The 23454-nt window shown below is 39.6% G+C and overlaps 1 protein-coding gene across 2 annotated transcripts in view; it reads left to right on the plus strand.

Annotated features, from left to right (window-relative positions):
- The first annotated feature begins 1065 nt into the window (after positions 1-1065).
- HMGCLL1 (3-hydroxymethyl-3-methylglutaryl-CoA lyase like 1) overlaps positions 1066-23454 on the plus strand; it is an 87873-nt gene continuing 65484 nt past the window's right edge. Inside the window, exon 1 of one of the 2 annotated variants that reach the window (XM_049819408.1) lies at positions 1066-1231. In XM_049819408.1, coding sequence (XP_049675365.1) covers positions 1109-1231 — 123 coding nt within the window. In that variant the 5' untranslated portion in view covers positions 1066-1108. The remainder of the gene's footprint in view (positions 1232-23454) is intronic. The other variant, XM_049819409.1, reaches the window with a different exon arrangement.

Genomic DNA, 23454 nt, shown 5'->3' on the forward strand with positions numbered 1-23454 from the left:
GGTTTACAATGACATTCAGAAACAGGGAGGGTTTTGGATGCACAGAACAGCAAGCTTGAAATGCAAAACAGCAAAAGAAAAAGACACTGCTTGGAGAGCATCATGTCTACCCGTGAAGGCCTGAAACAGACTTGGCTGTAAACCTGATAATCTTTTGCAGAAAATGACTGAGGGAAAGTTTAGTGAATTTAACAAACTCCCCTCCCCCCGATACCCCAGAAAAGGAATGATCCAGAAAAAATTTCCAATGCATATGGTATTTCGCTTGAGAGTAGTCTGGAAAGTTGGCTGATGCACTGAACGCTGAAGGACATGACAAAATATAACCTGCTGCTTCTGAGAGCGCTGTCATAAACCTGAAAAGTACGCTATTTGCTACGTTCTAAACTTCTGCTACCCAAATGAAAAGCATAAAAGCAAGCGTGCACACGAAGCCTCTCGTCAAAGACCTGCTGCTACCTGAACGGCCGAGTGAGCAGGGCCGGTTTTATTCCCCACCGTTTGCACAGCTCCAGGATCCCAAACGGGCTTGGTCCCCAAGCAGCCCTGTCCCTCCTCCTCACTCCCCTCTTTCCCCTCAAGCCTTCTGCCAAAAGCACTGAAAGCCCAGGCCGGGCCCCATTTCCCCCGGGTGTGCGGCCTGTCAGGAGGGATGTGGGGTAAGACGGCTGGCTGTCCCCATGCTCCTGTCCGCCCCCCCCCCCCGAGCTCTGGGTCCCCGAGGAGGCCCCGATTTCTCCCCAACCCCCGCCCCGCCATGGCAGGCTGCTGTGGCGCTGACCGAGCCCGGACCAAAAGCCCCGGGCAGCCCGGTAAGGTGCGGAGGGGGAGAGGAGAGAAGACGCCGGCTGACCCGCCTCAGCGCCTGATGGCGGCGGGCTGAGAGGGCGGTCGCCACAGGGAGTGTGTGTGTGTGGGGGGGGGGGCGCGGCGGGGATGGCGGCGCGGCGGGCTCCCGCGCTCCGCCAATCACAGGCGCCGCTCGTGGGCCGGGCTGCAGCCAGTGGCTGCGGCGGGCGCGGGACCGACGCACCCTCCCCCCCCCCCCCCCTCGGCGGGCCGGGAGGCTGAGGCGACCTTGCGGCTGGAGCGCCGAGCCCGCCGCGCCATGGGTACGGTGCCGTCGGCGCTGAAGCACTGCCTCAGCTACCAGCACCTCCTCAAGGAGCAGCTGTGGATCGGGGATCCGGCCGTGCCGCCGCCGCCGCCTGCGGCTCCGTACCCCGGGCAGGTATCGCCGGGCGGGGGTGAGGGAGATGATGGGGATGGTGCCGGCCCTGTCAGGCGCGGCCGCCGCCAGGGGGAGGCCGGGGCCCGCCGGGCGCGGAGGGGCGCCGCCGCCGCCCCCTCAGCGCCGCCCCGCCCGTCCCCTGCGTCCCTGCCGCCCCCCGCCTGTTGTCTGCGGCCGGCCCTCGCCCCCCCCCCTCCCGGCCCGGTCCGGTCCGGTCCGGTCCGGTCCGCCGGTTCTCCCGCACGGAGGGGCGGGAGCTTCTCATCCTTCCCCCCCCCCCCCCCCCCGCTTCTGGGCCTTTCTTGGTCAGTATGTCAGAACACGGCTGGTTTTAAGCCATCTGGCCGGTTAGTGCACACCCGGCTGGGCCATCTCTAGCGGCGCTGCGGGCGGGGATGAGGCGGCGTGAAAGGAACGCACTCACCTCTGCCTGCCCTCACCTGTTACAACCCACGGTGTGAAATGCCACAACATTGTAGGGTGACATGTATTTTGGCGAGGCCGCACCATCACCCCTGCTGCCCGGAGTTTGTATTTCTCAAACTGGAGCGTGGTGGGCCCGTCTGCTGTCAGCTGGAAAGTCACTACAGCTGTAAGGGTGCGGAGGCTGAGCTGTCAACTCCTCTGAAGCAGCTGTACCCTCCTTTTGGCCTGGGGTGCTCTGAGTACTGGTAGCTGTACCCTCCTTTTGGCCTGGGCTGCTCTTGAGTGCTGGTGGGATTGTCACGGAGGGATGAGTCAATGTGGTTGCTCACCCTCCGGCCTGGCCTGTCAGCCATGAACAGGTGGGGAGAGTGGCTGGAGATAGTGGGGACCAGGAGAGGAAGTTTAGATGAGGAGGCACGTGGGTAGGCAGCCAAGTGAAGACCATAGGCCACGACTGTCCTAATCATGGCTGGGGAAGGAAAGAAATCAAGGAAAGGGAAAGCTACCAGTGGCTTTTAGGGAGAGGCCGCATAAATCTGGAAGGATCTTGGAGGAAGATGTCAATATGAAGTGCTCAAAGAAGGAAATAATTCTGAGCATGACGTTGCCTTTACACTATAACAACATGCTTATTGTTGGGGCATATTGTGTCTGAACTGTCATTCATTCGGCATCTAACTCCAGTAATCAGTTGGTGCTTCCAACATTAAAAACCATGAGCCAAGCCTAGAACAAAATTGGTTTAAAAATCATGTCTTAAAAAAATGCACTTCTTGTTCATTACATCCTTCTTCTATTTTTCTACCCCTTTTAGATATACGGGAGGTACACCTTCCATTTTTCTCCACCATCTGGAAGTGAAGTTTAATTATTAGGTAGCACGTAACTTCAGAGGTGGGGAGATCATGAAAAATACAAAATTCTGAGTGCCATGAAAGCTGGCAGCGTTGTAATTTGGCTTCATATGACCTAAGCTTGATAGCTCAAAAGCTACATGTTTGCAATACCCAAAGCAATACTGTGGTGAGCACAGAGCTTTGTATAGGTAAGCACCATACAGCTTCTAGCTATTGTAATTCCTTGAGAATAGTGTCTATCCGTCATTGAAGTTTGGGGAAAAAAATCAAACAAATTCCTTCAGTTGTTTCTGTAATAGTAGAAAAATGTTTTCTTGCCGTAAAAAGAAATAAGATAGAATGAAAGGACTGCTGTGTGTTAGGCATGAAACAAAGCACTATAATCCTCTTCATGTGCCCTTGCTACATTTTGGTGCATCATTTTCTTTCAAAAGATGTGAATGTTTTTTAAAAATTCCTTCAAAATACCTTGATATGTCACTTGATTGCTTCAGTCTCTACCCCCTGTCAAAGCATCTGAAAGGTTCAAGGGCTTTTGCAACAGAGAGGGTGTGAAGTCAAAGACAAGCAGTAATATCTTCCCAGAAAACCATAGATAAAAAGAAAAAAAAAAAGGTTTCTTTATTGTAATCGATGCCTGTAACTTTTGCTTCATTTTTGCAGTGCTCTTTAATTTTCATCACTTTTTTTCTTCCTCCAAGGATACAGAAAGATGGCTTCCTCAGTAAACAGCAAACATGAGAATTTGCTGCTTATCCTCCCTGTGCACATTGATGAGGTTGTAAGCTGCACAGTCTACTGAGCCCATTGACGTTAATTAAGTCTGGAGTAGGTCACTGTTAATGTTTTAACATTTGCTTCTGCATTACCTTGCTGTGATTTTTATTAGATGTTTTTAATGATTTTCTTTACGCAAATCTGTTCAAATTTCCATTTTTCTCACGTGGGTGCTTAAACAACCCATAAAGGTTTTCCTTATGCTTGAATGCATTCTGTACCAATCCTGTTCAAGAAAAAATACGTTCCTCTTTATGTGATCTAGAAACTATACTAGTTTAAGAGATTGTTGTAAAAAGTGGAGGTTTTTTGTTTTGCTCAATGTATGCAAGACAGTTGTGGGGGCACCACTGTAACCACGTTTATGTAGGTACACTAAGAAATAAAAAAGGGGAAGGGGCTTAAGGTGCAAGAACAGTTTTCCAGAAATAATTTAGTGCTTTCATGGCTGATGAAAATAAGGAGTTAATTTTCTTGCTGAAATCTTTTCAGGAGTTTTTCAGGATTTTTCTTTAAACACAAAGTAATATGTAGGTGTTACTAGAGTGTTGCTACCAGAGCTCTTCTAAAACTAAAATAATTCAGTTTTGTCTCAAAAATCCCAAATATATAAAAATTTGCTTATGTACTGTGCTGACTAATTTGTAAAGGTCCAGGTTTAACCACTTGGAGCCATATTGGAGACCAAATAATAGGTCCTAGAGTGAGTAGTGGGATGTCTTAGTCTTTGTTTTCCCTTCATTTTCCTGTTTCATTTAGCCAACAATTTTGTAGTATTTTTACAACTGTATTTGACTTTAAAACATAGGATTGCTTGAGGAGCAAAGTTACTGAAAAGGAGAGGTGAAAAACAAAAGGTAATTGGGCTAATGGCTAGACAGAAAGTAAATAGAATTTTCTACTACCTATTAGGATTTACTAATATCTATTTCACTCTTATTTAGGTTAGTCTGTTTTACGTTAAAAAATTATCAAACGCCTGACTAGTCAATGGGACACCACATTCCTGTTGCAGTATCTTCATCTTATTCTATTTTCTTAGTGCTTAATCTTGTTTGCTTCAGAAATACTGCCTTATATTTCATACAAGGGGATCCTAGTTCTGCTTCATTCTCTTAGCATTACCCCAGTGTATACTGTTTTTATTAATAGGTCTGATTAATTTAATATTAAAGGTCTGAATAATTTTACTAAAGAGGAGCTATAGCTACATGAGAACTTGTTAAAGACATGGATTTATATCAGAACTGTGAAATGTGCTAGAATCTACCTAGAAAGGAGATAGCAGTACATGGTGCAGTATTAGGGAGATTTCTACAGTGATCGAGATTGCTACTGATAGTGACTCATAGCACTTGACTGGAATTTGTAATGTATTTTGTGTTCTGTTTTGTAAAAAGCTAAGGCTGAGCAGGAGGGTGGAAGGCTGGCTGTTCATCCACTGCTGATGGTTGTCCTCTATCTTAGCAGGAACCTTCTGGCTAGAAGGAGAGATGGCCTGAGAGCAACTGACATTGGTCTCATCCTACAGACTTAATGTTATGTTTTCATGTAGGTTAAAATGGAATTTTAATGCATTAGGAATATGCTAAGGACACAGCAGGGAAGAGCTGGATGGCTAAAGAAGTGGTGTAAAAGACTGGGATGAAATTGAAGGATGCAGAATGATTAGGTACTTTGAGACTGATAACCCAAACTAGAAACTGTGGCATTATCAGTTAGAAGCAATTGAAGAAGAGAAGAACCTTGGAATACTCACAGACCATAGGAGGACTATGAGCTGCCAATACAGTACAGCTGTTAAAAAAAAATCAAGTCCTTGGATATATCAGATCAAGTATTTTGAGTCAAACAGGGAATTGTAGTGCCATTTCAAAAGACTGTATCTGAGGCTTGTTCAATTTTGGTTAGTCATGTTCAAGAAATTGAATTCTAGCTGGAACAAGTTAGTCTTGCACCACTGTAATGGTCAGGAAAATGGAGATGAAATGTAAAATGACTTTGGTTCAATTGATATCTAGTGTTAAGACCTGGAGGATGGGCAGGTAGGGAGGGAAGAAGAGCAAAGAGCTGCTTACAATAAAGGAATATGTTGCCAAACACAAACAAATGCTTATAATCTGTCTATATATTAGATACAGAGTAGAAATTTAAAAGCTAAGTATCGAGTGGTGACATTCTTTAATAGCTTTCTAATCAAAATAAGGAGTGTGCGTAACCTACATGATTTAGGTTTAGAAAAAGGATTATATGATGTGGTTCCCATAGTAGTGAAAATGGTTGGACTCTTAAGAGATTTTAAAGTTTGTATAATAAGGAATAGAGGACTAGATTTAATGATGTAAAGTAGACACAATTCCAAATCCAGTTTTTAATTACATTGCTTGTGTCGTGGTTTAACCCCAGCCAGCAACTAAGCACCGCCCAGCTGCTCACTCATTCCCCCCCCCCCCAGTGGGATTGGGGAGAAAATTGGGAAAAGAAGTAAAACTCGTGGTTGAGATAAGAATGGTTTAATAGAACAGAAAAGAAGAAACTAATAATGATAACACTAATAAAATGACAACAGCAATAATAAAAGGATTGGAATGTACAAACAATGCGCAGTGCAATTGCTCACCACCTGCCAATTGACACCCAGTTAGTCCCTGAGTGGCGATTCCCCGCGCCCCCGCTCCCCCCAGTTCCTATACTAGATGTGACGTCACACAGTATGGAATACCCCTTCGGCCAGTTAGGGTCAGCTGTCCTGGCTGTGTCCTGTGCCAACTTCTTGTGCCCCTCCAGCTTTCTTGATGGCTGGGCATGAGAAACTGAAAAATCCTTGACTTTAGTCTAAACACTACTTAGCAACAACCGAAAACATAAGTGTTATCAACATTCTTCTCATACTGAACCCAAAACATAGCACTGTACCAGCTAAAAGGAAGACAATTGACTCTATCCCAGCTGAAACCAGGACAGCAAGGCTTACAATACTTTGGAAAAAATAGAATTAGTTAAGGTCAGAGTGTCAACTTCAGTGTGAATATTCATCTTCTGCCACTTTAAATCAGTACATCCTACTCTACAACAGGGTTGTGGCTAAAAATAGCTAAGTAATAAGCACCTTTCTCTTAGACCCATGTGTTTTAATGTACCACTAGCTAGGTGTACTAAGAGGTATAGTATATTAGGAGTATATTAGGAGTTATATGTTTTGGTGAGGGCTACATACATCTACCACAAGCAAAGCAAAAATAAGTCAAAAATGAAACTCTAGTCTCTTGCTCTGCTGGACGTGGCTGATTCCAGGAGGTGTGTATCTATCTAAATAATGCTAATGTGTGCTACGTTAACTTGTAGGATTTTTGTCACAGATTTAGGCTATCATATGGGATGCACTACCCAGAATTATTAACAGTTGTTCAGTATATAATCATTGGAAAGCACAGTGTACATTATTGTCAGTTTTATAATTGAAGAGGAACAAAAATCCTACATGCTAAATACGTATAATACGTACAAAAGCTTGGGTCCTCTAATTTAGGCAGCTAACTTCTGTTTCAGTGCCTAGGTTGCAGAGATTTATATACTACATGCCTAAACCTCCAGATCTAAAACACAGAGCCCAAGATTCCCTCATCTCCTCACTGCATGGCACTCTTGGATCAAGAAATGCACACAAGTGTCTTACTTTTGCAGTTGTAATTTGCTGATTTAGATTGTGCAATATACTATCACGTTTTAAACATATACTAGAAACCTCTCAAATTTATTTTTAAAGTTACTCCAGAATAACAACGAAAAACCACAGTCCATATGACAATTATGTGTATTTGTCTTAACCACTTCTTGTATTTGATGGTTGATTCTTGATTCAAATTACAGCACAAAAAATGAGGCATATGGTGGCATTATGCTACCTGGGAGGAGAAGGCATGTCTGTGTTATTTGAATCTTTTAGCTACACCTCAGAGCAACTAATTTGAGATATACTATATTTCATGTTCTTTTTATCTCCTTGTAATTGTGTTCCAGGAACAAATTCATATTTGGAGGCTCTCCTTAAATAACTATTTTAGCTATTTTCCTTTTTTATTTAATGTATTTAGTTTAAGAAGTACTACAAAAATTTGCTGTCAACAATATTGCAAATGTATTATTACGACAATTACAATATGTAAGAAATACATCATAAATTACATTCAGTTTTTTTATCTTCTGAAAATTGCTTATAAAGTATATTTTTAATAGAGGAAAAAGAAGCTAGTTGTCCTGAACTTTATATTGCAGAATCCTTGTTTATTGACTTTTTAAAAGGATGATGTTATTTAAAGATATTTAATGAAATCAGTATAGAGAAAGTATATTAATAACATGGGGCAAAGATCTTGTATGCTTCCCCCCCCCCCCCCCCCCCCTTTACCCTCCATTCTTACTTCATCCTGTGTTTTCATCATGAATTTCCAAGGTATTTTGTCCTTTGTGTAGTTTAAGACTAAATAACTGATCATGAAAGGCCTTTGAAATTCCTGACTTCCAGCCCTTCATATTCCTCTACGTGCAGAGACCTTGTCAATACAGAACTCGGCAGATGGATCTTTTTCACAACGAATACATCAAAAGAATGGGACTTCTTTTGTTTTGTTGCAGATTCCCAAGGAACATTTATTTTCTTAATGTTCATAACATGTAAAGCATACAATGTTATTAAAAAAAGAAAATAAATAGAAGAATAAAGTAGAAAGGATTCCTGTAACTATAATTTAGAATCAAATTATAAACTATTAAGTTTGTATCAGGATGCTGTATCTTTTCTTGATGGCTTTGGAGAGGATCAAGACATTTGATACATCCTGACACTGAAGGTAATAAATAGAACACAAAAACACACTCCCACTGAATTTAACCAGAGTAGAGAGAGTTCAATGCTGAGCTCTTTCCAAAATGTTCTTTGAAGTTGAGAGGAGTTTCCCCTTTAGAAGATCCAGTCAGTAAACTCATGCCAATTTTTTCAGCCAGGTATTATTTGTGCTGCAGAATAACAGCTCAAGAACATTGGTGGATAAAATGTTGAAGAGAGAAAGTCCGAAAAGGCTAAGTGGTTGCCTTGCTAGAGGTGCCAAACAGGATGTTAGAAGTTAAGAGGCTAATAATAAAGTGTAAGTTTGACCTAAATGGAGCCATGACTTTTAGTTCTTTTGTGCCATTTGATTGTAAATAGTGGAAAGATAACAGGAGCTTTTTATTTGGTACAGATTTGTGCTATATTGGGATTATTATGTGGGTTTAGAACTTTATAATACAGCTGGAAATGTTGTAAAGGATTTTACAGATCTTGCTCTGCAAATTTGGGAATTAAAAAAACGCACAGGAAATTTTTACTCAGACCCAACATCTGGTTTTTGGTGAGATCCTGTTTTTGACTCGTCCCACCTCCACCTCCTTCAAAGCCTACATATGGGCACAGTGATGTTCATTTCCTCTCTTGCCAGCTCAAGGAAAAAGATTAATTTCAGACACCCCATGTGTCAAATCATCATTTTAAAATTCATACATCTTGAGATCATTCTTCTTAATTCATTTTCTCATTGCCTTGGCTGAGAGTAAAGATAAATGACTTGCCTAAGATCAACTGGATCCAAATTTAATTCCTGCTGAAATAAATGGGAATATTATCTTTGTCTCAGGTTTTAATAAGGATTTTATTTACAATTTGTGGATCTTCTAGCTTCTAGTTTGGGTAAGGAAATCTCACAAGTGCCTTATAAGACTGCTGTAGGACTTACCAGTTGGTCAGACATAGAAGTTTTCATAAAGCAAAATATTTACTTCTAATTAATCAAATTTTGTACCTTTGAACTGTCTGACAAAGTGACTAATAAATAGTAGTCGTAGTCATCTCTGTAGTGGCTTGGATCACGAATTAGTTTTTTTCACTATAGACTTGGCTTAAAGGTGGAATGCTGGCAACCTAGAATGAAGTTACACTTATTTTCTCAGTTTTAATGATAACACCTTTTTTTGGTATTTCAGAGGAAAAAGTTATCTCCAATTCTTGCAGCATCTGGGCTGGAAGATTCACTTGTTTATGAAAGCGTGTGTGAAAATCACACAATGAGAAACTGGTACAGTGTAGGTACAGTCCAGAGATAAAGCTGAAATGAGTTCTTGTCACTCTCTGCTCTTTCACAATGTAAATATTTGAGGTGTTTAACCAAGGTGATGATTCTCTGAAATTTTAGGAGTTGAAGGTTATTGAGATCCTTTGATGTGTCAAATGTGGAAGGAGTTACATTTAAAGAAGCTGTGGGGGACTTCAGAGAAGTAGTTATTTAGTACTTCAGGCTGTGTTTAATTCTCTTCTATTGTTTAGCTCTCATTCATTTAACAAAGGTGAAATATTTTCTTTAGCATTCTTCTTTTCCCCCAAATGTATGTTTAAAAAGATAGATGAAGTATGAAAGAGAAGTATTAAAGATGTCTTAAAGATGGTGTGTGGTATTGTGAACTTGCTGGGGAATGTGTACCACCTTACAATGTGTGCCAATGCACATCATAGTGCACATCATAGTGCATATGTGGACCTTGACATACAGTGTAATGAAGTACTGTGCACTCAGTAAGGCTTATCAATTAACTGAACCTCAGAAAATACTGGAACAGAAAAATATTAATTTTAAGAATGGAAATAAAAAGCTATCAGGCACAAATTTATAGGAGAAGGTTCTCTCTGGCTATCTAATCCATCCATCTTCTGGCACATAGAAAAACTCATCAGGATGTTCAAACTCTTAAGAAAATTTGCTTTATTGGCTGATCTGGAATTTCTGAGATATGAGCATGTAATACGAGGCCTGTAGCTCCATGATCAAAATCAGGCTTTCATACTGTGCTAAATACCAGTAAAGCTAATTCAGCATTTTTGCGTTTCAGCAAAAGGGAAGTATTTTATTACTGCTGTATTAATATACACTTATATAGTCCTTTTCGGGCAGAAATGTCAAAGTGGTGCACACACTTCAAAACTAAGTACTGCAGCGGAGATGAAAGTTTATTCTACTTTGTAATATGTTGATAGTGACATAAGTTGTAATGAATAATAAAGAATTTATTAAATATGAGATTATGAATCATATACAGACTTTATTTTTCTGACTATCTGGTCTTTTAATCAGTCGCTCACTCCAAAGGAATCAGAAAACTGATAAATTCATGATTTACATTTCAGGAAAATACTTTGAGGGATACTTTTAAGAGTTGCTTTTCAATCTTATGTTGGAAATAATCAGCTCATGACTTTTCAGACTTTTACTGGGTTAGACATAATAACTGATGATGAAGATTTCAATCACAGTTTGGGACAAAATTCTAAGAGATTGCAAGAGATGAAAAAGATGCTGCAGGTGATAAGAAGGAAATTATACTTACTGTCAGAATGTTGTTGTAGCTGATATTATTTTTAGATAATTCCCTTGTTAAATGGAGATTTATTTTACAGTTTGGTGTAAATGAAAGAAAGTTAATCCAATTGCTATATTACATTTGAATTTGTTATTTGGATTAAATATACTTATGAGGGTGTTTCTCAGCAGTTCTTGCAACAAAAACCCAGATTTATTACATGCAAAAAATGCTAAAAGGTGCATTAGTAAAGAACTGTGCTCTGTAGACATTTCTTCTTTGTTTGGCTGTTTTTTTTGTGCACAGATGTTAGCTGTTTAGTATGGGAATAAAGGTGTTAGTTTATGAGTTTCTTGGAAAAAAAAGTTTAAAGTCTTTGAATGCATGAGATGTGTGGACTGAAGCGCCAGAGGACATTGGTGGAATGTTAGGTGAAACCCATAGGGAAATAATTCAACAGCAGCATCTGGAAAGGAACTGTATGTGGCTTTAGGGTTTACTTTTAATGCAAGTAGTTAAGATGAGATTAAATATAGGTGTTAGTATGTGAGAAATGGGGGAGTAAGGTAAGTGATGAAGGCATATCATGTGGAATAGTGGGATTAGGAAAAAGATTTAACAGAATCCACAGCTGATCATGGCTGAATTTTTAAAAGCCTGGAAACATAATTTGAATTGAACTGTATGTTGGCTTCACATAAACCAAAACAGCTTACATGAAGAATTTATTGGGGAAAGAGAAGAGAGTGGATAGGCAAGTTCCTTGGCCCTGCCGTGTCTCATTTTTGCCTGAATGGCATGAAGAAGATGGAAAGTTAAAATGCTAAGGCAGATGGCTGTTGGCTATACAGAGAGGAATCAACTGGTGATTGAGAATTTTCTGTTGTTTCCTTGCCGTTTTTTGATATTTAGGACTTGATTCAATTGCCTAAGCACAGTTCTCTTGTGCCATGTGAGATGCCCTAAGGTAGCTGAGATGGCTTATAGGGCTGTCAGATATCAAACAGGATCTATGGGAGACCTGTGCCCTCTGGTGCGATAGCTGGAAGTCAGGCGGGATGTGTCTCAAATGCACTGGGTTCCTGTAATTAGCCTTCTGACTTGTGCCCTTAGTACTCAGCTGAGTTGTTTCATATGCTTTTGGCCATTGCTGACAGTGCTGAGAAGTGGCTTGATACAGCCAGCCATGCTTCATTGCTGATGCCATTTAAGATGCCCTATAATATCATACTTTACCTGCAGCTGCCAAAAATGGCACAGGTCCTGTGCCCTACACAGTGTGTTTAGGGAACCTTAAGACATTGTATGTGAATATATAAATTGACTGTATTGGGATACCTAGCACACCTGTAGACATAAATGTGTAGATAGCTAAGTTCAGGTGTTTCAAAGTCCAATTGAATCCTGCCATTAACAACTTTTCAAGAAATTTTGAGCTTAGTGAGTGGTATGTCTGGATTGCCATTTAGTCCCTAAGTGTTACTATCTGTCATCAGAGCTTAGAACAATCCTTTGGTCAAGACTATGTGTCACAGTAAAATGAAAGTACAGCAAATGGTAATACTATTAGATATTTTTTACTTATTCTGTGCTTAGTTAACACTGACCCAGTGGTCTTATTACATCAAGAATGGTGTAACATTCAAGGTACCATAATTTCTGACCTACTGTTGGGAAGTTATTATGGTAACACTTTGCAGATGTTATTTTTCTAATGAGCTTTATAAATTTTAAATTATCGTGAATGATGAGTTGCCAACAGTAGCTAAATAAATAACCATTAAACTACTGTCACTTTTATCAGTGTCTTTTGGGAAGAGACCTATGGAAAACATAGTGGTGAGCCAGCTGTACTTGAATTAAAGATTTCCTTGATCTTTTAGGCACAGCCTTTGGACACAGAAGGTGATTTTGATGAGAGTGATAATTGAGAATAGTTGATTTACTTCCAACTTCTTACTTGAGACCTTAAAGATCTATGCATAACTCACTTTCATTGACAATGAGGTATTTAAAGAGACTTACCTGATAGGGTGGATGGGCTGGCTTGTCAATGTATTCGTTTTTCCCCCTATTGATATCCCAAAGTACTATAAAGGGCAAATTACTTTCACATGTTGGTCTTGTAAGGATGATCATGCCTCTGCTTTTTCAGTGTGTGTGGAAAAACACCACTCTTTCTGCCTTCTAGAATTCTGTCTTCAGTCTTGCCTGTAAAACACCATACACACCATAATACTATTACCATAAATAATAGTAAAGGAAAGTGTGGGAGGTTTTGGCTCCAGTGTCATCAGTATGCTGTTGATCTCAGTTCTCTGTATCCTTTTCATCCAGCCCAGATGGCAGAGTATAATTGCTTTTCCAGGCTTTGACCAAGATAGGGATATGGATGAAAGTGAGTTGGCTGCAAATCAACTTGGTTAATGGAGAAATGCTGCTTGTTAGCCAAGGGAAGCATTTAGGGAAATAGAAAAAGGCAATGTATACACCATGTCCTGAAAATACATTTTTAATTTTTGCTAAAGTGACTGGCTGTGGCCTCTTACTAACAACAGAGGCCTCTAGTACCATTTATTATTAATGATTCCATTGTAACACAAGTCTAACTGTGGTTGTCTATGCCTCTGCTACCACCTGACTCTACTAATACATTCCCTTCATGATTATTTTGCTAGTTATTCAAAATTATCTGTGACTACAGCACATCTGTCTGCTTTTAGGGTGCATGAACTGTTAGCTGTAATTGACACTTTTATTCAAACCTCTGCGATTCCACATGCTCCTACATTTGTTGAAAATAGCATCAAATGTTTTTTAGAAGATGGGAAGTCATCTTGTCAGTAATAATTCAGAAAGTTCAGACTCATCCAGGAGACTGTTATTTGACAGATTTGGTCTATTTTTTTGTTCAGCCAAATTGTGCATGATTTTATGTAAAATACAGACATGAATATTAAAGAAGTGGTTTCTTTGTTTTCAGAGATTGTGAACAGTCTTTGGGCTTGATTGTATCCTTCTGAGTATTTGTCCTGTAATGCTACTACTTTTTTAGATCATCCAACATCATGGCAGAGAATTGGACATGGTTTGCAGTTGCTCTTAGAACTAGCTGCTCCTTCTGTTAGACATTCAGTCCCCAGTTCTTGAGATTTCCTTTGCAGGGCTGTCTAAACAGCAGTTTCAGTCTGCCTGTGGAATTTGCTGATCCACTGGAGCTCGCATTCAGCAAATTTTAAGCCATGACCACCAGAAATGTTTTGTGTGACTCTCTATTGACATGTAATAAGTTGTTGTCCTTGGCAGTATAATTAGAATGTAGCATGGACTGTGGTGATTTTGATGATCACAATTTAAAATGAGTAACTTTATGCAATTCAAGCATTCACATTTCTTACCTTTGCTTATTAAAGGGAAAAGCTTCTAGGGGTCTGTACCTACCTTGACATCATAGTAATTTTTATACATATTTTCCAGTATACCTTCACTTGCTTTATTTAAACTATCAAAATATTTGAAGAACAATAAGATTAAAAAACAAGAAAATATGTAAATTAATAATAAATCTAGAATGTTGATATTTATATGCCTATATTTCCCCTAAATATCTATTTCCAATATTTGAAATAATACTAATAATTGTATTTTAGGTAATAATGATATTATGTATGTTTCTTCATGAATATTTTTATTTTGAATAGGTAGGCTTAATAGATTTTGCTCTTTATCATTATGTAAGCTGGGAAATACAGCTTTTATTCATTTTTCTATCCTGCATAGCCATTACTGTGTAGGTGAGATAAAAACACTGGTTAAGTTGTGTTCTATCATTTCACTGTATCTGTGCTTTGCACAATTTTGGGGGTTGAAAGCAATATATGAAAAGTGACAAAGCAAGGACTTAATCAGTACTGAAGCTTAAGAATATAGGCAAGCAATTCATGGTTTTATATGCTGCTACTGGGAAGAACACGTGCCTAGTGTAGTAGTTCAGTGTAGATCTTCAATCTTGGAAGAAACACTGTTACATTCTGTGTTGTCTTCAAATAGTAGAGAAATCAAGAAGAAAATCTAGTTTATGAAGAAACTGAGAAGATTATAAGAAATACAGGATAATACTGTTGCAAGATCAGTATGGTAACCCATGTAATTTGTTTGACTAAGAGTAGTAGTTTCAGAATGCATTCCAAACCCACGACATGATAAAATAACAATGAGGAATCTTTAAGCCTGTTTACTACTTCTGAACTTGGCACTTCCTCACAAAAGGGGAAAATGAAGAGTAGTCTAAGAATGAACGCCAGTTTAGTCTTTGATGTGATATGAAAAGTACATCAGAAAACAGCTTTCATCCTTTCATGTATTTAAAAATGTATTAATAAATTATTAGAGCTTATTCTTATGCTTTTAAAATAAAATTGAAAGTAGATACCTCCAAACAGTATTAAAATATATGACTACCCTTTCAATTAAACTAAATGGAAAGAGCCAGGGTTTCAGTGCGTGTGTATGCATAGTTCAAGCCAAGTTCACCTGAATTGGTTATACAAGGCAAATTATATGTTGGAGGGAGCTGCAGGTTTTGTTTGCATCTCTGAGTGACTAAGCACATCCACTGTAAGCGAAAGGGTAAACTCCAAATCATAGAAAGCAATATTCAGCAGGTGTTTCACACAAAGTATGTAAGAGTTGACCTCTTCTGATCTAGTATAAAGGAAAACAGTCTGAGAAGTAAGGAATTCCTTCTCTTACTCCCTCTGTTAGACTCCTGCGGGCAGAGATCATATTGATTTATTAATTCTATAGCTCCTTTGGAAGAATGTGCTATTTTGTGTTTGGCCTGAAAGAAATGTCCTTTTATATAGAAAGGAGTTGCTTAATTTATTTGCTACGTCATGTTACATTTTGCTAAGACCTGGGAGATAATGTGCTGTGAAATCCCTTTGTACGCTTAGTACCCCTCCAGTGATTCTCGGTGCAGTAAGTGATTTAGCACAAGTGTATATCATGCCTCAGTTTTCTCTTTTATAAGTGGAGTTGTATTTGCGTATCAGACAGAGCTCTTTTACTGTTAGTTGGATTTTGGTGTATTTTTTTGTGTCAAACCCTTGTTTGTTTCTTGAACAAGGCATTATCCTTTGGGATTACTCTCATAGCATCTGGTAGCTGTAGCCTCCACTGGGTAAGGAGATGGTGCAGCAGTAATGAAAGAGAGTTAATGTACAAAGCACAAACTTTCAGGCGTAGTTTATGACTGCTGCTGCTGTAATCTGGAACATGTGATATTACTGGCCTCCATCAACAAAGCTTCTACTTAAAGCGCTAGTCTTTAACAACTATTGCACTTTCTTTTTAGGTACAGCTGGTGAAAAGGGGCAAAGAAAGGGAGAAATAGGCTGTGTTCTACTCCCAGCATGTATGACTTGGGGTAAAGAAATGCTCAAGGAGTATATATCTGAACTGGATGTCAGGGAGCAAGGATCAGATATTGCAATGAACTCTAGAATAAGAAATTCCTCTCAGTTCGATTGTCCGGGAGCAGTGAGGGCTGGCAGCTCCCTAAGGGAGGGGAGCTGAGGGTGGTAACAGGGCTAGCAGGTCACCAGCCAGGGCCCAGTCCCATAGTAGCTAAGTGAGGTGAGTGGGGTAGACCTAGAGGTGGTAGCCAGGTTCAAGCAAGAGTCCAGGTCCTTGGGCAAGTTTGTTGTGATAAGGGAGGTCCAAAGTTAGAGCTGGGAGTGCAGGTCAGTCAGTCAAGGTCAGGATTTGGTGCAGTGGTGGTAATCAGGGTTGGCCACGCAGCACAGTGACTATCAGGCAGGTCTGTAGTGATGAGAGAGGTCCAAGATCAAACTGGAAAGTCAGTCCGTGGGTGAAGGTCTGGATCAACATTGATCTGTTTACAGAGGAGTTACAGGAAAACAAGGAGGCAAGAATTCAGTTGATCTGAATTGCTTCTAATGCGTAGCTTGGGCAGAAGAACAGAAATCATGCCAATTGGTCCAAAGAGATGTTCTGAAATGTGGACAGATGCTGCTTAAATATCCATGTGCTATGTGTTGCCCTTCATATATATACCTGGAAAATGGTTGATGCGTAAGGCATCAGTTGCTGAGGGTATATTTTTAATTGAAATGATCTGCTACAAGGGGTAATGTTATTTCCCCTCTCTTAAATATTTATCTGTATTCCAGTGTTTCAGTGAGGAAGACCTTAGAAGCAAAGATGTAATGTGGCAGCAGGATGGATTGGGAATCATAACAGCGAGGAAGGGTGAAAACTTAATTTAGAGTGATGAAAAGAATACATCACCCACTGAGCTCTTGGAGGAATTCAGAAGAAGTTCCTCTGATTTCTCTTGATAACTCATTAATGATATATAGTTCATTTGAGGCAGATGTCTGCTTGGGATTAAGACATCTGAATTAGGACATAAGTAGGTGTCTACAGCCCCTGAAGTTCCTGTGATAGCCAGTGCAGACCTAGGACAGGACTCCGTTGCCTAAACATAGGTCCCTATTGCCATTTGAAACACATAGGATATACGAGACATCCTTAGGCGGTAGGCATACCCTGTACATTGTAAAATGCACAAGAGACCCATTTCCTGCTGGAGTGGTATTCAGTCCCCAAGCAGTTATACAGACTTGGTGATTGAGATCATCAGCCACTAGGTATGAACCTGAGGATGACCTGAATTCTTTATCTCTGTCACCCATATTAAATAAAGCTCCTTCAGCTGCAATGGAAAATTAGACAGCCAGCTTGCCTTTAGACACCTGCATGGGGGGAACCATATAGAAACTCAGTTCAGTTGCCTAACAGATGTGTCTAGTGCCATTTAAGATGCCCTGCAGTGTATAGACAACTTGATAGATTTGAAATGAGACCTACAGTAAATGGGCGAAGTGGGACCCATGCCCTTCCTGAGCAGCACTTGGAGGCCAGAACTCTTTTAAGTCATCCAGAATGGCTCCAGGTACATATCTTTAGACAGCAGGAATGAGCTGAGTTTTCTTAACCTTGAGCTGAATACCACTCTTAAACCTCATCTTCTGTTGCTTTGGAAGACCCATTCTAAAGGATTTCCAAAAGAAATAGTAATATATAGATGGTATTTTTCTTTTTTAAATTTATAACTGTATGGCCAGTAGTAGTGTAGTTAAGAGTGTGACTGGAATTTTCTAGTTTTGTGTAGGAATATTATTCTTAACACAGCAATATTTTTTTACAATGTCTTGAGCATTCCCTATTGTCATTTGTTACCTTTTGAACTGTCAGTTCATCAGAGTTCTGCTCACTTGGTAGAATTCTTTTTATGAAATATTAATTTCTAATTTCTAAATAAAAGTCATATTTTTTCTTATTATTTGTTAGTTAATATTATTTGCATTTCATGACCTTTGTCTTTACTATTGAAGTCCTCTTTGTAAACAGGATTACATCAAACAACTGGCCACTCCAGCAGCATAAGCATGTATAGTTTAGTTGAATTCCCCTGTGTTTAAAATCATATTTCTTCTGTTTTCATATGAATGACTTGTATTTTATTGTAAACAGCCTTGCAACAACTTAATAATTGTACTAGCAGATTATATTAGAATTTAATAATAATGGAAATTACAGTAGAAATGTTAGAGCTATTACTTTACAATAGAAATCCCTACAGTGAATTCTCAGTTAGTTCAGATAATTTCCTGATATATGTAAATCACTACTCTTTCATGAGCTCACACAAGCCCTCTAATAAAAGTTTGAAGCACATTCAAATTAGATTTGAAGAGATGGACTAAAGTAATACCTGTAGGTTTAATCCCCAGTATAAGAGAGACGTAGACAGACTGGATCAGATCCAGCAAAAGGCCATGAAGATGATTTAATTGATTGGAGCATCTGTCATATGAGGAGAGGCTGCGAGTGTTTAGCCTGGAGAAAAGAAGGCTCAGGGGGATGTTGTTAATATGTACAAATACCTCGTCGGGTGAGTAAAGAAGACAAAGTCAATGACAGGACAAGAGGCAACGAGCACAAACTGAAGTACAATAAATTCCATTTAAAGATCAGAAAAGTCTTTTTTACTGTGAGGACAGTCAACACTGGAACAGGTTGCCTGGGAGTCTCCATCCTTGGAGATACTCAAGACCCAACAAAACATGGTTCTGGGCAACCTGCTTTAGCTGACCCTGCCCTGAGCTGGGGTGGTTGAACTAGATGATCTCCAGAGGTCCCTTCTGACCTCAATAATTATTTGGTTTATTCCAGATAAGTTAACTCTGTATTTAACTAATTTCTGTAGTGATTTACTTGTATTTTATATTTTGCCCTCCTATGGACGATCTCCAATTGATTGAATTATTTTTTGAAGTAGGAAGCCCAAAATGACATCATGATTCTACTCATTAAGTGCCAGGCTACTGTCTTACCTGTGACATATCTGTTTATAGCCTAGGATTAGATTTGGAATTTAATTTTCTTCCTTTTTTATTTCTTGAGAGCATGATGTTATTGACTCAGTTTGTTATTTGTTTTAATATCCCAGTCCTTTTCTGTAAAATGTTTAGTCAGGTACTCTCTAACTTCTATTTTACAAAAATCTTTTTTCTGAGGGTCAAAATTATTAAAATGGAGAAATAAGCATGATAGAATTTGTAGAGGACAACATACAAAGATTCTTTTAATTAGTCAATCGGCATCAGATACAATAAGGATAGTCCTAAGTGTTGTGTTATGTATTGCTTTTATTGAAATGCATCATATTTATTTCTCTAGTATGTCAATGAAATTTTGAATTCCAGTCCTGTTGTCTAAAGCACTCACAACTCCTTTGTTTGTGGTATTTCTATGTTATCATTCAGGTCATGAATATGCAATGATATGATAAGAAAAATGTACTTAATGAAAACTTCTCAAGTGCTGATGAGTTTTTTGGCCTGTTCTGGGCTATCGTTCTCCCAGTGGTCATGTCAGCAGCATATGACAGAAGTTCTAGGACGAATACTCAGTTATCTGTACTGAGGTATATCTCTCAGGTGAATCTTCTTCATTTTCCCCCTAGTTAACTTGGGAATGAATATGTTTTATATCTGCCTTCCAGTAGCGTGAACTATATAAACAAGTCTCTGCAATACCACTTCAATCATTATTTGATTATGTACGAAGATTTTAATTTCTTCCTGTTTATTTCCTCTATGCCTTGTAAAGTTTAGAGACATCTATGTGTTCAGAAGATTGACCACTGTTTTCTTTGTTCTCCTTCCAGCAATTGTGTTATTTATCTCAGAGCATTCTCCCAGTTTTTGGGCATTTGTCCATGTCACTGCACATATACATATGGAGTTGTGATGCCACCTCCCTGCTGATCCTTGTTTAAAACTGCTCTGAATAATTCTTCTGGTGCAAGATGGACCTACCTTTGTTCAGTTGTCCTCTGTGCCAGAACACCACCTTGTGGAAAAGGAAAGCAGAGCTTCGTCTTTGCTTGGTTAGAATGAAAAGACCTGAACCTCCAGATTCTTCTCCCTTACTTTTGGGTCCTTTCAGTTACTTTGGAGCAGCTCTGGGTAATACTTGCCTGTGCTATTAGGGCCCATATGAATGAGCTGCATGGAATAAAAATCAGAAGGCTGAAGGAACCTCAGCACCTTTACTAGATGTAGTGAAGCAGTGACAGAGCTTAAAAAAGTGTGTTTACTTAATTTGATTACATTTATGGTTAAGAAGATTATACTGCTCTGACTAAAGGTTACTGGGATTTTCTATAATAAACTTGAATTTTCAGTTATTTATAGCTCAGGGAAAATGTTTCCATACAGAAATTTGGCATTCGGTGTCTCAAGCTGAATGGTATGGTTTTCCTTTTTCTAATTTTTTTTTAAAAAGACTCTTTGGCTGCATTCTGTTTTGAGGGAGGCAGTTTTTTGTGTTTTTATATGCTTTTTGTTCTCCCTTGGCAAGGCTAAGATACGTGGAAAAAACAAATTTTCCAAGTTCTTTGTCTTTTATGTCAACTATTTCCTTTTTGATATTTCAAACATTGTACTTTGGTAGTCATTACTTTTTAACAGAGCCACTAAATAATTCAGTAAGCAGTCACCTTGAAGTATTACCATAACTACTTTTTATGCTTTGTTACATGAAAATACTTCATATAATACAATTTAGTAATTTTTCTGAAACAAAATGATTTACCTGACATGTTTAGTGTTTAATGTAAGTACTTGTGTATTTCTGTAAGGTTTACCTTTTTTGGATTCTCTTAAAAGATAAAAACTATTTTTCATTTTTCTATTTATCTCTATTTGTATTTTCTATTTATTATCTGTAGACCATTTAATGCCATACTTGAAGGCATGGAAATTCTCTAAGTTTGTCTCCTCGTTGGTTCTGAAAATCCTTCCTTTTACCCAAGGGGATGGTGCACATTTGAGTTAGAGCTCAGGGAACTTGATCCCTCAATTCATGAAACCTGAGTCCTGGTTAAGGTCTACTGCCATCCAGATAGTAAACAGAGAAGTGTTTAAACTCCGCATAAGTTCTTAAAGGCTTCAGGCAGTTCTGTGGATTTGAAGCTTGCCTAGTGAATGCAGATGGCATTGAGCCTGGCACAGAATGTGACTGGTGGCTCAGGTGACTTCAGCTGTGTTTCAGGTGATGTCCAAATACTCTGCAAGTGTGATATTGTGATCAGAAGACTTCCCAAGAAAGCAGGGAGTCTCTTTTTTTCTTCCCGACAACACTGTTAAGTACCTATCTCCAACATATTGGAAGAATGTCCTAACAGCTAGTTTCTGAGTATTCATTCGTAGGACAGGTGAGATTAAGGTGAAAAGGTACTCCTCTACTCCTCTGATTCAGCTTGGGCTACAGAATGGAAAAATGCTAGAGTCATTTTAGCAGAAGATGGTACATGTACTCTTATAGTCTGTATCTGAGTTTATGCACTGTAAAATGCATAGATAGTTCACAGGGGCCTGAACCTAAGTATTCTGCCTCCCTTTTACTTGCTTGTTATCTGAGCTTCAGCAATGCAGCACAAGAGAAATTATTAGTTATGTTGGGGAGAAGGATGATCGGAACAGAATTTGTGAGATGAGTAAGAAACAGGCTGAGGAGGAAATAAGAGATAACGTTGAAAGCAGATTTATTAGACCAAAGAGACATTGCTGGTGGACTTCCCAGGTCTTTTTTTAAAACGTGTTTCTTCTATAGCACTAACCCAAATTTTTTGAGTTAATATATATTTGTATTAAAATAAGGTAATCATGTTAGTCCAAATGTTTTCACAAGATAATATCAAGGTGTTAAGATCTGCTGATGACAGAAAGACAGGAGACAGTATCAGTACCACACTGGATGCCACACAGGAGGAACTGAGTGACCCTGAAGACGCGAGGAATCAATGTAGTATACTATAGAGGAAACTAGATGAAATTCAATGCAAAGCAAGACTCTTCTGGACTCAGAGCCAAGATGTTTACTCTAAGCTGTTAGTTCATCAGCTCAAAGAGTGTAAGGATTTGTTTCTAGTACTGCCTTGAGTTTCCGCTGTGTGGCCCTTGTGAGAGTCGACCTGTACATGGTTCTCGGTGTTGTGTTCAAGAACAGTGATTTCAAGTTGGGAGTGACTAGTGGACAGGAAGGCTATAGAGAAATCACGGGGTGAGAGACCTGGACTATGGCTCAAAGAGATTGTACACCTGTATTATCACAGATGGAGAATAAAAATTGATACTTGAATGCCTTTCTGCAATGTCCCTTCCAAACTTCTGTCCCCTATGAAATCCAAGGGCTGCAGACATCCCCTGAACGGCTGTGTGAATGGCTACTGCACGTGCTGTAGCTATGTGAACTGTTCTGTAAAGACAGGTACAGCTCTTTGATTTCAGCAAAAGTTTTACCACAGTAGGAACTGAATAGGATTTACAGGATTTGGCCTAGAAATTGAACATTTTTGCCACCGAAGTTTTATGGACATTTTTCATGCTCTAAATTAAACTTTGGTTCACATAATCTATTTTAGCTCCTTTTTTTTCCCCAGTCACAACTTTACTCATAGCACAGCTGTGGCATTTGTCTTGTAACAAGAAGATTCTGATAATCATGAAATAACCCAGATTTATGCCTGTAGTGCTGAAGCGGTGCCATATTTGTGAAAATAACTTAAAAAAGAGAAACAATATGCAGCAGATGTGAAGGTTTTACCTTCACATTTAAGTAGGTTTATACTGTCAGCGAGTGTGGGCTTAGTACAGCCTGACAGAGTTTTAACTTACCAGATGTTCCACGTGATCAAATAGATACTATACAGCTGTTTCCCATTCTCTTTACTGGGCTCAGTTAAATACACAGTAAGTGCTCTGAAATATGTTTATTGTATTTTGGCTAGTGCTGCAGAGAGGTTACTTTTATCCATGGGCACTGAGAATGTAGGGAGAAACCAAAGGTGTTGTAGGAATGCTCATTTTCCGTTACTGTGAGGAGAAATTCATGGCCGTTTGGTTGAAGCAACCCTGCTGATACTAGCCAGGGAGGGATGAAAAACAGGTTTTTCATCTGGTTGTGGATGATGTGAGGCTAGTGGCTGTATCTACGCACTGCAAAAGTGACTTCTGGTCTCCGGGCGAGCTGTGGGGCCCACAGGCAGGAGCCATCGCCCTGGGCTGACAGTGTCGTCCTTACCATGGCGTTTCCCTCAGGGGAGGTGGTGGGAGCAGCTGTCCCGCAGGTAGCTTGCGCTAATCCCACCACGGACTTTCAACACCAGAGTGGAGACGCTGG

The sequence above is a fragment of the Accipiter gentilis genome, chromosome 16, assembly GCF_929443795.1.
Source record: "Accipiter gentilis chromosome 16, bAccGen1.1, whole genome shotgun sequence".
Lineage (NCBI taxonomy): Eukaryota > Metazoa > Chordata > Aves > Accipitriformes > Accipitridae > Astur > Astur gentilis.